The following is a 17,174-nucleotide window of genomic DNA, read 5'->3' as shown; positions in this document are numbered from 1 at the left end:
GGCTAACATAGCATAATCAGATGCAGCTTTATTTTTAGTAACAGTAATACAGCTTTCTCTCCGTCATACAATATGTTTTTAAAATTAATTGCATGCCATTTAACAACACAAGCCATCCAGCATTTATTAACATGATATTCTAATATTGATCTAGCTTACTGCAGTGTGCAACAAGTGTCTCATAGCAGCCGCCGAGCAAACGCTCAGAGTAACGTTATAACATCATTTTTAACATACACAAATGTATCTAATGTGATCAACAGTGCTGCTTTACCCCACATACACTCGACCGGAACAAGCAGAAGCAGCGACTGCGACATCATAAAAGTTCTGCTGCTCTCGAGGCATGTGTCGCGCTCGTCTCTCTTTAGCAATCGCTCCAGCGGCCTCGTTCAGCTCCCACAACACTCGGCCCTGCTCTGCTTCATACTACAGTAATGTTAATAATCTCATCCATGAACTTGATTTCTGCCAGAGTCTCGTCCCGATTCTTTTCCCCTGGCTGTGAGGTGAAGACGACATCTCTGCTTCATCGAGCTATGCCTTTGTTTTGAACAGGCGACCTCTAGTGGCGAAAAATTACATATTGTGCCTTAAAGTGCATAATTCACTAAATGCACACCCTCTTACACATGAATTTTTGGTTTGAACCCTTTAGTGCATAAGTCTGGTATCTTAGATGTTAATTATCTGTCAATTTAGACCACTTTTTAACTTATTTGTACTTCAGTCACTGTACATGTGCATTTTCTCCAAAGCCAAACTCTCTGAGTGCAGCATGCATAAGAAGGGTCACATTGAAGTCGCCAATCAGTGGATAAGATATTTGCTGTATTTCAGATTAGCATGAGAGCTAATTGCATTCTTGGGCGGTTAGACCACTTTGATCAGGTCTCGGTTTGGGTCAGAGAGGCTGGGACGGGCGCATGCTGACAGCTGTGGCACATTGCCCATGAAGGAAGGAGAGCCATCCTTGTTTTATTTTAGTTCTTTCCACATCCACGTCTGACTGATACTTCTCACGAGCCTCGACTAGCAATGTTTCCATGACAGGGAAGTTGCTCATAACGCAAACTTGCTCGTAAAAATACCAGAATAACTCATGCAGATCAGCTTAATGGGTGTTTAAGTAGAATGGTTTTCCCATCTATAATTATTACACAAACATGAATGGTGTTCGGTATAGTTTTTAGGCACACTGCTGTGGTTGCAAGGTTGATTTCTTATTGGTCCAAGTCAAAACCACCATCAAATTTTCAGCTTGAGTGCCTACATAAATGTAACACTGTGTCCTAACCAGATGCGTCGTGATGCCACGACATGCAATAAACGGTATCTTTTCCGTCTTAATCAGAGTTTTTGTCCTAAGTAGCCGCAACAACGTGACATTTCCGTTTCTATTTCTGCAACGTTGCAGCTAGAACAACATACAAAGTATGATAATCTCAGGTACTAATTATGTACTTTATTTAATGTTAAAAGAATTTATTATGAGTTTGAATATTGATTTGTGTGACCTTTATAGCCAACAATGGCACGCTTAATGTGTTGTGAATGCTGTCTCTTCATGAACAGCTGGATGGAGATCTGAAGAGCAGAGTTCAGCATGTGTGGTGTGGATCTTGAACGCTCGGCCTGTGCTGTCGGGAGCCGTTAGTCTAAGAAGAGCTGATCAAATGCACCCTCACTTTCTGCCTCATAAGGAAATAATTTTTCCTTATTTTTAAGTTATTTTATGAGTTATTTTTATCAGAAGCATACCTGACTGAATGCTCTGAATGCAGTCTGGGAAAGTGCGCAAAATGCAAGTGCATGCGTGTCCTCACTGATCTCTCATTTTGGATGGTTCAGCTAAAAGTAACTAAATTAAAAACTAAAAATTCAGTCAGAATCTCATTAAAACCTGGCATGTTCACAATTCATGATGAAGCTTTGCATACAGGCAGAAGCATAGCATACTCAAAACCATAAAAGGAGAACTATATTTTCTCTTTGATGTATGTATGTGTATATACATTTACATTTTTAAATATGCATTTTTATAATTTTTTTTTTTTACTTTAAATTAGTTATATTTTTGTAGATATAGATATATTTTATACATATATTTTTGTTTTTATTTTTCATCATTTTTAATATAAATTAGTTAAATTAGTTAAAAATGTAAATTCATAACTTACAAATATATATATATATAATATATATATATAACAAAAATATGTATAAAAATGTATATATAAAAATATAAATGTGTATATACACATACATAATGAATTAAAAATAAATTAAAGAGAAAAAAATGTAAATTCATAACTTCAGTATTTATTTGTGGATACATTTCTATTTTTATACACACACACACACACACACACGTGTATATATAATTATTTTATTATTGTAAATTAATTATAATTAATTAGGCTATATTATAATTTTAATTTCATTTAATTCAAGTGATGATGCAAAAGTGATGATGATCAAGTGATGATGCAAAAAATTTGAAGCAGACGTAATTTATACTTCATAATTTCCAGTTCCAACTATCATTGAGACTCCAAATCTCTTTGAAAAATGACAATGACATTTGAAAAGTCACATCTCAAAATCATTTAATTCCCTGTATCCGACATTTATACGACATGCAGTGGTCAGTCCCCTCATTCACCTCGTCCCCTCCCCCAACTCATCAGCTATTCTCCGATAAACTCTTTCATTGCCAGATCTATTCAAAGGCAAAGTCACGATACCTTTGCTTGACCTTTGGTTTGCCACTGGTTTTGGTTTCGCATTTCTTACATTCCTCAACTGAAGTCTAGGTAACTTCAAGTGTTTAATCAGTCAAGAAGGAAACAATGGCAAAAAATCGTAGAAGGAAGACTTTGAGTTTACCCTGAAACCTGTCTTTCTGCCCAGACTGAACAGGTGGAGTCATCTCGCAAAAAGAGCAAAGAAATTAGAGATATCATGTTCCCAGAGTCTTAGAAGAAGAAGGACTGCCTCAAACAAAGACCTGGGTTTAATCTAGGGCATCAAGGAACCAGATCAGACTAATTTTACGCCACAGGTCCGTGGTATTGGGATCGCCATACTTGGCTCCTTCTCCACAAGGAGGTTTTATACCTGTTTTTAACTGACAAAACTACTTGTGGGTGACTGGATGTGGACGTCATGTGTTTAAAGTACCAGAAGAATAAAACTGGAGAAGATTTTATTGGCAAAAGTCATGAATTGCTATGAATTTAATGAACTTTTAACCATGATGCTAAAGGTTTTTTTCTATTAAACCATTTAAACCATAATTTTCTAACCAAATGTACATGTGGTATTATATGCAATTTACGCTACCATTCAAAAGTTTGGGGTCAGTACGATTTTGTTTTTTAATTAATACTTTTATTTACCAAGGATGCATTAAATTGATGATAAATGACAGTACATTCTTACAAAATACTTCTATTTCAAATAAATGCTGTTCTTTTGAACTTTCTATTCATCAATGAATCCTTGATCAACACTGATAATAATCAGAAATGTTTTTTGAGCAGCAAATCAGAATGATTTCTGAAGGATCATGTGACACTGAAGACTGGAGTAATGATGCTGAAAATTCAGCTTTGATCACAGGAATAAATTACATTTTACAATATATTCAAATAGAAGTTATTTTAAATGGTAATATTATTTCATAATATTACTGTTTTTACTGTATTTTTGATCAAATAAATGCAGGTGTAGTAATAAAAATGTGTAGTGTTGATAATTTGTTTTTGTAGTTTTGAACTAGGGCTGAACGATACATCGAAATTATCAAAATATCGCAAATGTACATATCGCGATATGCATATCGCAATGGCTATCTGAATGATTTTTTTTTTTTCTTGTTTACATTAAAGTTATAATGACATTTTCATATTTGTGACATTACTTTTTATGTAATGCTAAAACACTGCTGTTCACTTTCAGAAGTTATAGTGATGCTTTGTTTTCCCAGAAAGAATGTGAAACATATATATTTGTTCAATAATTTTTTTAAAAATATATTTAAATATAATTTAAATTGATTTTACACACTTTGCACCCCTTATCGTATCGCGTATCGAATATCGCATTATTTAAAGGCACAATATGTAAGATTTTTGGATTAAAATATCCAAAAACCACTAGAACAATGTTATATGTATTTTGTTGACTTGTGTACTTACATTATCCCAGATGTTTCCAAGAAAGTTTAAATCCAGAGAAATAAGCAATTATAACCAGGAAACAGACCGTGTTTGTGCGTCGCCTATTAATGACATCATACCCGTGTTACCCTTGATTTCCAGTTTTATTTTGTAGAAACCATGGAAACACCAAAGATGCTTTAATATATTGTGTTTTATTAGACAAGGGTACAACTGATTGGATACATTCATTGACAGAAAACTAATCATTGTTATATAGCTCAACACATTTAGTCTTATTGTTTGAATCTCGTTTTCTTTATTTACCGCGAGTACCATGTTTTACCATGTCTAATATCGATCTAGCTTACTGCAGTGTGCATTAAGTGTCTCATAGCAGCTGCCGAGCAAATGCAGAGTAGCACTATAACAACTTTCAACACACAAATGTATCTAATATGATAAACAGCGCTGCTTTACCCCACATACGCTTGACCGGAAGAAGCGGAAGCGGCGACTGTGGCATAATAAAAGTCCTGCTGCTCTCAAGCCGTGTGTCGCTCTCGTCTCTCATTAGCAATCGCTCCAGCGATCTGCTCTGCTTCATACTACAGTAACGTTGTTAAACTCATCCATGAACATGATTTCTGCCTGAATCCCGTCGGATTCTTTTCCACCAGCTGTAGACATGAAGACAACACCTCCCATGATTCTGCTTAGTCTCTGCGTCATCAAGCTACGCCTTTGTTTTGAATAAGCGACCTCTAGTGGCGAAAATTTACATAGTGTGCCTTTAAAAAGAGATCTCATACCACATTTTTCTTAAATATCATGCAGATCTATTTTGAGCTAACAGGATGTTGTAGGGTGCAGTCTTTTATGAGTTAGTAACTCAATGATTTGTATTTGTATTATTAATTTTGTTATCAGCTGAGGTATTGGCTCAGCTGAGATGTTTGCACTTGAGACACTTTTGTTTGAACTTTTACATGGATTATAGTCTAGCCAATCATTTACTACCACATGCACATTAAGACATTCCAAAGCTCAGGATCACTCAGTCCAGTGGTATATATGTTACTGACTGGCATCTAGATCCATTTAAAGGGTTTCCCAATAATCCGGTCATTTAGCAATAGCTGGTTGAAATTGGGGGCAGTAAAACGTTTGCTCTATTGATCCATGCCTTCGGGGCTCAAACATTAACCTGTGTGTCTGTACCTCTGTCTGATCTGTGGGACGAAGCCGTAAGCCTGCCAGACGGAGAGCAACAAGGACAGCGTTAACTGTAATCTATCCCACGACAAAGAGCTATTCATGGAGGGTTCAAGTGATTATAGTGGTCAAAGGGGGGTGTTTCAGAGAAAGGGGGTTAAAAGCTGATAGGGCCGGAGATCCATTCACCCTCCCCATCCTACCCTAGATGTGTGATTGTATTCAAATCAAAACACATCCCATAATGCATTAGGGTCCTGTCATCCTTCAACTCACACAGGGTGGAATAAAGAAAAACAAGTTCAAGGCCTTTCTCAATACAATTCATCTTTCTCCATAGGTGCCGTGTGTTATTTTGTGACACATTCAGGCAGTCTGTGCATGGATGCATTCACGAATGTGATGGCGAGATGTGCAGCTGCAACAATCACATGGCTTTCCGTTGACCGCAGACAATAGAGGGGTTATCCTTCTGGTTTAGCACAGAGGGATGGAAAAGATCAGCCCGAACAAAACAATATGGGAAAAGATAGAGTAGGCTAAACTAAACGGAACGCTCCATGTTTGCTTTCCACAGCCGGACAGCGGAAGAGGCCACCCGCCGTGAGCGCTTCGCTAGCAGTGTCGCCTCAGGGAAATTTTTAATGGGGTGGACAGATGGGACAGTGAAAATCTTAGGATGCCACCAAGGGAATCAGGGTTTGGCTGGTGGTAGATGTTATAATTACACTTTTATTTTATTTTATTTTATTTTATTTTATTTTATTTTATTTTATTTTATTTTATTTTATTTTATTTTATTTTATTTTATTTTATTTTATTTTATTTTATTTTATTTTATTTTATTTTATTTTATTTTATTTTTTAATTAATTTTTAATATTGATTTAATTAAAAATGAGATAAAATAAATGTAATTTTTATTTTTTATTTTATTGCTTTATTTTAAAATGTTAATATATATATATTTGATTTTATTTTAAATATTGATTTGTTAATTAAAAAAATAAGAAAATAAATTTAATTTTTTATTTTATTATTATTATTATTATTATCATTATTATTTATTTATTATTTATTTATTTTTATAATATATTTAGATTTTATTTTATTTTTATTATTTTTAATATTGATTTAATGAAAAATTAGATAAAAATAAATGTAATTTTTATCTTATTTATTTTTATTTTTTTATTTTGTTTTATTTTAAAATGTTAATATAATATTTATATTTTATTTTATTTTAAATATTGATTTGTTAATTTAAGAGAGAAATAAATGTAATTTATTTTATTATTATTATTATTATTATTATTATTATTATTATTTTATTTATTTTAAAATGTTAATATAATATTTAGATTTTATTTTTTATTTTAAATATTGATTTGTTAATTAAAAAACGAGATAAAATTAAAAGTGTGTAATGGACTTTCACATCAAAGCTCAGAATAGTGTCTAGCGAATGATTTTGGACTCTCTCATGAGTAGGTAGTTATTTTGAATAAGTAATTACTTACCGTCTGCTAAAAAGGTATGTTCTATATAGTATGAATGTGTGTAGTATGAATGTAATCTGGACGTACTATATTTGCCATGCTGTCATTATCATGTGACTTACCAGAGTCAGTTGCGTCGCTTCGCTGTCATTCACAAATCCTGGTAAAGTGTCCATCATATGCACACTTGAGAATCTCGCAGGAAGTAGTAGGTCACCCTGTTTACTGTGGATTCAGACATACTTCTTTGTCACATACTGTTTTTCGCCTACTATATAGTTGGGAAGTATGCAATTTCGGATACAACCTGTGGTGTGTTCTTGTGGTGCTATCAGCCAATCATGATGCATTGTCATGACATTTACAGCTCAGGCGATTGGCTCAAAACCTTATGTACCCTGAACTGAACACCTGTGAGCAAAGATGGGAGCAAGCAGAGCTGTTTACCATTTAATTGTATATTTTTTTAAAGAAAAAAAATACACATTTTATAAAAAGTAAAAGAATTAAACATTTTAATTGATAGGGTTTGAGAGAATTCTAAACAAACACATGCTTTACGCTCTTTGAATTTTAAAGTGTTTGGTGTAGATGTTGAATTATTATTCTAATCTAAACAAAAAATCGTGGTTGGTTTAGGTCAGTGGGGTGGCCAATGTTTTTTTCCCTTGGAGGCGTCACTGTTCGCTTTAGGTTCATACCAGCACATTCTCTGTTGTCGTTGAAAAATGACTCATCCAACAGTTTTCAAAGGAGACGAAACATGGCCCACAATACCCTGGAGTGAGTTTAAGCGCTGTATGCCGAGGGAGTTCAGGGCCAGGGGTTTTTGAAAAGGCAATGTCAGAATCCCAGCACCACGTGGAGAAGATCTTTTGGCAGGCGCACGCACCACCCACAGGGAAAGATCCTGACTGCTGCTCACATGAGCTGCACAGCCACTGTGAGGGTCGCTCAGGAGTCTTGCATATTACCCTCCAATGAACATCACCTAGACGTTTCAAAACTCAGTAACTCTGGGCTAAAGTGAGGGAGGTAGATGTCACATGGTTAGAGAGTGGTGGGAAAACATTGAATAAAGCAAAAAGCCACTCAGGGCCATACATTATTGTGATTTTTAGCATTCGTATAAATTATATAGAGCTAATTAGTATAGAGCTGGAGCTATGTTTTTATAAAGTAGAGCAATTCACTTAAAGGATTAGTAAAAAACATAAGTAAGAAACATACACACAACTCTTTGTTGCATGTCAGCTGTTACTTTATCCTAAAAATTGATGTGACAATTAGGTTCCATAGAAAGTGAACATGCGTTTGTTTAAGGGATTAGTTCACTTCAGAATTAAAAATTCCTGATAATTTACTCACCCCCATGTCATCCAAGATGTTTATGTCTTTCTTTCTTCAGTTAAAAATAAATGATTTTTTTAAATGATTTTTTTTTTTTAAAGGATTTTTCTCCATATAGTGGACTTCAACAGCTACCAATAGGTTGAAGGTCCAAACTGCAGTTTCAGTGCAGCTTCAAAAGGCTCTACACGATCCCAGACGAGGAATAAGGGTCTTATCTACGATTGGTCATTTTCTAAAAAAAAAAAATACATTTTTATACTTTTTAACCACAAATGCTCATCTTGCACTGCTCTGTGATGCGCCACACATTACGTAATGACATTGAAAAGGTCACGCATGACGTAGGCGGAAGTACCATGGTAGGGCGAAAAACTCCTTCTCATTTTCTCCTCCAACTTCAAAATCGTCCGACATCGTTGTTTTACCTTTTTTTATAAAGGGCGTTTGACTTAGTCTTTGTACGTTCGCTTTGTGAACGCTGGATCGGTACTTCAGCCTACATTACACATGACCTTTACAACGTGATCACATAATGCGTGGCGCATCGGAGAGCAGTACAAGACGAGCATTTGTGGTTAAAAAGTATATGATTTTTATATTTTTTTTTAATAAAATGACCGATCGTTTCGCTAGTTAAGACTCTTATTCCTCGTCTGGGATCGTGTAGAGTCCTTTGAAGCTGCATTAAAACTGCAGTTTGGACCTTCAAACCATTGTACCCCAGTGAAGTCCACTATATGGAGAAAAATCCTGGAATGTTTTCCTTAATTTTCTTTTTGACTGAAGAAAAAAAGACATAAACATCTTGGATGACATAGGGGTGAATTTTAATTCTGAAGTGAACTAATCTTTTAAGGAATATAGTGATATAAAGGAAAGCAAAGTAGACAAAACAATAGAGGAATGGCTGAAAAGAAAAATGCATGGCAGGACAGGATGTTAGAAACAGGGTTGCCAGGTCTGTGCAACAAAAGTAGCCCAAAAATAGCCCAATGCAATTTTCTCCATCGGGCGGCCGAATTCTCCACTGAATTTGTACGTCTGGGGGGTGTTTTGGGGGTGTTGGAGCGCTGAAACCGTATGTACGGGGGGTGGAAATCAACCCACGGAAAACATTTTTACCTGCGGCAACATCTTAAAAGTAGCCCAATTGACCCTTCGCAAGGAGTTTGATTGACAGGCGATCTAACCAATCATAACACCAAATCCGATATTTTGTCTGACAAAGCAGTCAGGGGAGTTAGTAGATTAACGTCAGTGGACTTGAGCTTGAAAAATGGTGTGTACTGACGTCTTTCCGCCGTTAAAACAACATTCCTTCTGATGTTCATTCATGTTTATTTGATGCTATAAATTAACTAGTAGGAAGAGATGATCGGTTTACGAGCCGCTTGAACTGAGGCGCTACAGCGATCTGTCATGACACATTGAAGAGCCACAAAATGGTATTTATTGTTTAAATTTCTTTAAAAATTACAAAATTTGTATGTATTTTGTATATATCAAAAGTAACCTTCTCTGTCTTTGGCAGTGTCCTCTTTGCTCCGCGATATATTTTTCACTGGGTAAGAACATGACGTGTGGCTTGAGAGCAGCATGGCTTGTCGGACGTAGCAACAGTAACTAAGGGGTCTTTGCAAACGGGTCATAAATGACGGGTTGGATGTCAAGCAGTAAAATCATTAACCATGTAAAGACTGACTTCAGAAATATCAATTTTTTAAAAAACGCATGAGTTTATTGAACTTTTTGACTATAAGTTTGCATATGTGTTTTTGTTGAGTATCATATTTAATACATCAGCATTATGGCTCATATAGTATGCTATAATGAGAATATGGAGCTCATACACTTCAATTTTATTCAGAGGCTCAAACTGAGCAAAAAAAATGCAATTTGATGCAGATGCTGATATTTATATGGCCAAAAACCATGTGTACCACAACCTGAAAGTGTATGTTTTTGCAATTATACTAAAAGGCCTTTTACTTGCTAAAAAAAAGTATAAACTATCCATCAGACAACAGAAGGCATGTAGTAGATTGCGTGCAACAGGTTTTACAACAAAGCTTTGATCATGTTGATAATTTAGAGGCCTTTGTTTATGAAATATGATACAGTAGCTTTATAAACATTCAGGACAGGAAGATGCGAGAAAATGAAGCTCTCGGCTGCATTTTGCATTGTCCCTGCATGTCTGGAATCCGCAGACTCTGATTGGTCGCAGGGATCCTGGTGACCGACAATCATGTCAGTATTGACCCGTGCGCAATGATAGACACGTCTGGAGGAAAATTATGGGGTTGGAGGAGGTCAAGGGTCACCGAGTGCTCATTGGCTGTTGAGGGTTCGTCATTGATCCAAGGATCTTCTTTGGAATTCATGTTATGCACTTGCAACACTTATTCAATTTTTGTTCATCAATAACTTGCCCTGTGGGGTCATTAAGAGCCCATTCCTGTAGAGATGTGTAATGTCTGTCAGAATGAGCAGGACGATTTTCTCCATGACATCATGACAGTGGGTCTAATTGCATTAGATTTTGTGCACTTATTATTTTGGTCACGTGACCACAGTGTTTTGCTTTTTCAAAGGCCTGTGGGTACGAAGCCATTTAAACATTTAAACCCAAACAGACCTGCATCTGTCACTCAGTCAGAGCTATTGTCTCAGTTCAAATAAAAACACACTTTTTTTCCCCCCTCTCTCTCTCTTTCTGTAATTCAGTCTCACCCGATTCTCGACCCTTTTATCCACTTCAATCAAAACGTTTTTCTTTTTTCCCCCCTCCAACCCTACATGTAATTTTTCAAAATCATTGGCACAAACGTTTCCTCGTGACCTGCCCCTCCCTCCCTCCCTCCCTCCCTGTGTTTTTGCCCCATTGGGTTTCTACAGCAACTGAATTCAAATCCCAACTCCCACCCCATGGTTTCATCGCTATGGTAACCTGAGAGAATTAAGAGGGGGGCATTCCATTCTGTTCTCATTGATGGACAAACACTCCGTGGCGGGAAAGAGTTCAGTGTCCAATAGCAGCATTCCACTTAGCTTACACGCCATGTGTGGTGAGCGTTGATAATCACACAATCAGTGTGTGGTTTTCTTTGTGTGTGTGTGTGTGTGTGTGTGTGTGTGTGTGTGTGTGTGTGTGCATATAAACTTGTTCAATGTTTAATTGACTGTATGCAAGTCCATTTGGTGCTTTTTTTTGTGGGGGTTTTCTAATAGTTCCATATTCAGCCAAAGGAACTGGACATTGCGGGAAGATACTCATATATTTGTGGAACATCCACCACACCTGCTGTCATACGCCCTGTATTACCCTCTCTCCTGCTTTAATAACCACCCTCCCCCTCTGACCCTGGATCAGAGGAACCTTTTAATGACAGTAAACACACGCCGGCTGCTGCTCTGTGAAAAGGACGCTTCTGAAGGATGAGATCGGTCAATTATTATCTATGCAGAATCTCAAACACTTCCCACAGCAGCAGCTCTGAGATTAGACCAGGCTTAATTGTTAGTCATAGTTGGTTGTTTATATTGTGTGGTGGGTTTGAAAAATAACCCCTCAGGCTGTGAATTTTGCTTGATTGATTGTTATACTGTTCCTGTTCAATGGAGCCGTCACCTGCTGAGGAAATGACCCTATGTTTAGTAGTCAGGATTGCTTTTGTTATTGCTCAGAGGTTGCTCTTTTTTTGGAGTCTCAGTTACACTACTGTTCAAAAGGGTTTGTTGAAGAAATTTTATACAGCAAGGATGCAATACATTGAACAAAAGTGACAGTAAAACTTATTTCAAATAAATGCTGTTGAACTTTCTATTCATCAAAGAATCCTGAAAAAAAAAAATGCATCACGGTTTCCACACAAATATGAAGCAGCACAACTGTTTCAATAATAATAAATGTTTCTTGAGCAGCAAATCAGCATATTAGAATGATTTGTGAAGGATCATGTGACACTGAAGACTGGAGTAATGATGCTGAAAATTCAGCTTTGATCACAGGAATAAATTACATTTTAAAATTGAATAAATGTAGCCATGGTGAGCATAAGAAACTTCTTTGAAAAACATTTGAAAATCTTACCAACCCCAAACTTTTGAACAATAGTCTATTACTCCTTGAAGTATCAACTTGTTTCTCCTAAAATTCCTTTTATTTGTGCTATTTTTTTTATTTATTTGTCATATTTGTATATTTTATTATTTTATTTTAGGTCAGTAGTTGTCATACAGTAACAAGAACTAAAATAAATGTGGATAGCAGCTTAGATCATACTGAAATCTCTGACTTTTGATTGCAGACTTTGGCCTTTCAATCCCAATATTGCCTGGAAACAATTCAGATATTAAAGGGGTGGTTGATTATGATTTCACTTTTTTAACTTTAGTTAGTGTGTAATGTTGCTGTTTGAGCATAAACAACATCTGAAAAGTTATGACACTCAAAGTGCAATGCAAAGGAAGATATTTTCTTTTACAGTAATCGCTTTTTAAGGACTACAACAAACGGCTGCTAGGGACTACAACAAGCTTGTTCCTGGGTTGGTGACATCACAATTGTTGTCACATCACAGTTGTTGTAGTAGAGTGTTTTACACCGGACTGCTTCACAAACGAGGGTCAATTCAACACTGGATTTGCACAAAAGATTAACATGACGGCACATGCTAGTCGATGAGTTGAATCAACTCCACAGCAACTACATAAATTTATCCGCTAACCATTCAGAAACGTCCAGTTTCATTCTAAAAGTTGAAACTTCTTCCTGAGTCTCTCCGTCAGTGTCGACTCCGGTTTGAACAATGTAAGGCTGAACACCGTTACTGACAAACCTCATTTTGGCTGCGTGAGATTCTCCAGCTTTGTTGTTGAGCAACCGAAGAGCAAGCTGTTAAAGCTCCGCCCTCTTCTGGAGCAGCAGCTCATTTGCATTTAAAGGGACACACAAAAATTGTGTGTTTTTGCTCACACCCAAATAGGGGCAAATTTAACAAGCTATAATAAATGATCTGTGGGGTATTTTGAGCTGAAACTTCACAGACACATTCTGGGGACACCAGAGACTTGTATTACATCTTTTAAAAGGAGCATTATAGGTCCCCTTTAAATAGATCTCATTTGTGGTTTTTCTTACCTATAGACGCTGTAGATTTGGTGAATAGACATGTCAAGCAGAGAATATTGCAGCACGTTTGATAAAAGATAAAGAGATGTTATAATAACACTGACTTGTTAGAACAGGCCTACGGTTCTGCACTTTCATATTTAACTAAAGTCTGCAGTTAACATTCAATTACTGCTACGTGCCACACAAGGTCAGAATTGGATGTTTATTTATATAGCCTCAAGAATAGATTGTAGTTGACTGAGCAACAGACATTAACTAGATTGTTACTTTGTCTAAGGGATTTTCATGTCATCAGCACAAATGGTGTGAGAAGAGTTACATACTGAAGTTTAGTGGTTGTAAATTTAGGGGTTGTGATGCTTGACTGAAGTCTGAAGGTACAAATCAAATGCTGGCACACCTGCACACCTCACTGGAGGGTTCAGCGGGATGTCAGTGTCCAGGTGTGTTTGGATTAGAATTCCTCAGCCGTAACGATTGTGCATTAAATTGTCATGGTATGATTTTCGTACTCTACACAGGGAGCTTGTTCCATCACTGAGGATCTTGGCTTACAGTCAAACTCCAACGGCTGCTTCCAGCAAAGCGGAAACACACACTCACAGCCGGCATCCACTGCGTTATCAGCGTGTCATCATTTACAACCCTGGAATTTGGAAAAGAAAAGCAGAATAAAAATAGAAGGGGAGGTTAAAGCTGAAAAACCAGATTCCAATAACCAGACGACATGCATATTACCTTTCAAAGAGTCTCTAGCAGTAGATTAAAACAGTTTGTAGTGCTTTGAAAGCGATTTGTGTGTCTGTGTGCTCCTTTCGTATCACATTTCAATAACTCTTTAGCTAGTGTGGTTTTGTTTTGAGTCTGTGGATATGAGGGAAAACAGCTGACCATGTTACATCATGCAGAGAGATGTTAAGATTTCCATGGAGTTGAGCTGCTCTTTTCACATGTTTCCACGTGCCTGTGCAGTAAACAAAAACAGGTGGTGCTTTTTAGTCCGTGAGCTGAAGCATTTTTTTTATTTGTCTATGAGTCGTGCATTGCATTAATCAATTATATTGCATGAATATTACTGTTTGCTTTTATGTAAAATAGTTAGGGATGCACCGATTGTTTTGGGCCGATACTGATACCGATTTTAACAATTATTGGCCGATAGTGATATTTGTCACTTGCTCTCTCATTTGAAGTTTTGTCATTAAAATAGTGTTTTGATCATGTTTTAAATTAGCAAAGAAAAAAAAACGCATGTTATACTAATTAGTTTATTGCTGCATCATCAAATAATTTATAATGAACATGGATTGGATCCATTTAACATTCAGCAGGCCAACATAAATACATAAATACAACAGAACAAATACATATGAAATAGTGTTTTTTAGCTTGGTTTAACAGTAGTTTTCAGGTACAGAAATAAAGTAAACAAATGTAAAATGACTGCATATTCTTCACTCTATAATTTAAAATCATATTAATCCTTATTAAGTTATTTTGTCAAGAGTAGTGAGCGATTTATTTTGTCTTTTGTTGTTTGAATAACATCAAAAAGCAGACAGCAGCGCAGCAGGAATATTAGGCTGCTGTCACTTTAAGAGCTGCACGGATCCAATATACTGTTACACATGCGTTTTATTTCTCAGCTGTTTACATTCATTTTAAGCCAAGTTTACACTACAAGACTTTAAATGTCGGCAGATCGCTGTGCTGTTCAGACTACGTGACTGCTGTGACTACACGAGTTAGTGACTACACGAGCTAACGACAACTGTCACCCAACGTAATGTAATGACCTTGATCTTAATATATAACGTGAATTCATCCATTTGTCCTGAAATATATGTGGCTGGTGAACTGGGAGAACAATAGAGTGAGTGAGCATTATAGTTACTTACACAATGTGTATCTGATATGAATAAATGTCGGCAAATTATATTTGAATGGATTGTTATTGTTGCTTCAATAGACATCAGTGTATATTTCATTGGCTGTTGCATCGCGACACGTGACACCACAGGATATCGAGTCGGCTGACAGCTCCAGATATTTAGCATGCTAGATATTTCTCTGGCATCTGCGAGGTGTCGACGACGCGCTAGTGAGCCTCCTTTGATGTGTCGTTGAGTAGTTCACATAAAGATTGGCGAGCGCCGATCACTCGCTGATTTTCCCCCGATCACAGCACGACCTGTCGGCGAGCTCGTTAACTGGCAAATCGGGGCTTAAATCGGGCTTAAAATCCTGTAGTGTAAACTTGGCATAAGACATAACCGACTATGTTTACAAGGATACTCACCAAGATGGCCATGTTGATATAATTTTGGGTGAATTAGAAGAAGCGAAAGACAACTCCATTCAGTCTTGAGACGCTGCTTTCCGGGCAATATACAGCTCAGTGCCTTCACGCAGTTAATTAATAAACCATCGGTTTGTTATATCAGCCTTTTTCCGATATATAGCCGATATGCCGATGGTTGTAAATTGATCAAAAATCAGCTGATTAATATCGGCAGCTGATACATCGATGCATCTCTAAAAATAGTGATTAGCCATACAATTTTCACATGGTGGAGACAAAGCGGGTGGGAAATTTCAGTAAAAGGAGGCAATAACAATGTTCTCTCTTACTGATATTATAAAACTGCACTGTAAAAAATTATTTTTCGAAGTTGTAAATGAACTTACAGCTGTAACTTACAGTTCTCATCTGTATTAAATTCAGTATTAACATAATAAATTCCTCATTGGCTTGTGAAGTAACAGGGCTAAAATAGTCCCATTTGGATGTAATGGTTTGCAGTGGTGGTTTCAGGTATGCATGTGGTTTTTGGAATATGCACTAAATGGTAGCCACCTCATCTGCTTCTGTACTTTGTGTTGGGCAGCAGTAGTTTTACATTTCCATTATGCATTAGGCAGCTTTTATCCTTAAATTGCATCCATTGGGAATCAAACCCATGATCTCAGCATTGCTGCCTGGCTCTACTGCTTGAACAATAGTTTTGTGTTCTCAATCACGCTGAAGTACTGATGAATAATTGCTTGTCTCTTTGATTTTCGGGGCAGGTCGTGTGTCATTGAGCCGTGGCGCTTCTCTTCTGGTGGATAAGTTGACTCTGGAGGATGAGGGCTGGTTCGAATGTCGGATTCTCCTGCTGGATAGAACCTCAGATGAGTTTCAGAACGGCACATGGAACTTCCTTTCCATCTCAGGTGGGATAAGAAATAGTTTGAGTCGTTTCTTCTATTTAGATGTGCATAATGGCTTTGCATGTCAGAATTATTATAAAGATTCACAGTCTTTTGTTTTTAACTCATTTAGGGTTTCATAACGTAAGTCTGTTTTTGCACTGATGCCAGACTTATAGTTAGTTCTTTCTGAATCAGATTTTTTGATTGTGTCCATCAAGTTCCAATTTTTAATTCACTGTATTATGCAAACTTCCTGTGCAATATATAATTTTATTTATTTATATTTTATGTCATGTTAATGCCATAAGAACATACTGCCCACCAATAATGAGAAACATACACAAAACTCTTTGTTGCATGTCAGCTGTTACTTTATCCTAAAAATTGATGTGACAATTAGGTTCCATAGAAAGTGAACATGCGTTTGTTTAAGGGATTAGTTCACTTCAGAATTAAAAATTTCCTGATAATTTACTCACCCCCATGTCATCCAAGATGTTTATGTCTGTCTTTCTTCAGTTGAAAAGAAATTATTGTTTTTGAGGAAAACATTCCAGGATTTTTCTCCATATAGTGGACTTCAACGGGGTTTAACAGGTTGAAGGTCCAATTG

At 36.6% G+C, this 17,174-nt stretch overlaps 1 protein-coding gene across 2 annotated transcripts in view; it reads left to right on the top strand.

The window, feature by feature from the left end:
• igsf9b (immunoglobulin superfamily, member 9b) overlaps positions 1–17,174 on the top strand; it is a 48,571-nt gene that overhangs the window by 19,128 nt on the left and 12,269 nt on the right. For both annotated transcript variants that reach the window (XM_051904449.1, XM_051904450.1), the window contains exon 4: positions 16,436–16,582. In XM_051904449.1, coding sequence (XP_051760409.1) covers positions 16,436–16,582 — 147 coding nt within the window. The remainder of the gene's footprint in view (positions 1–16,435; positions 16,583–17,174) is intronic.

The sequence above is a fragment of the Ctenopharyngodon idella genome, chromosome 8 (genome assembly GCF_019924925.1).
Source record: "Ctenopharyngodon idella isolate HZGC_01 chromosome 8, HZGC01, whole genome shotgun sequence".
NCBI classification, from domain to species: domain Eukaryota; kingdom Metazoa; phylum Chordata; class Actinopteri; order Cypriniformes; family Xenocyprididae; genus Ctenopharyngodon; species Ctenopharyngodon idella.
The sequence above is the reverse complement of the archived record's forward strand: the minus strand, read 5'-3'. Positions and strand labels throughout refer to the sequence as shown.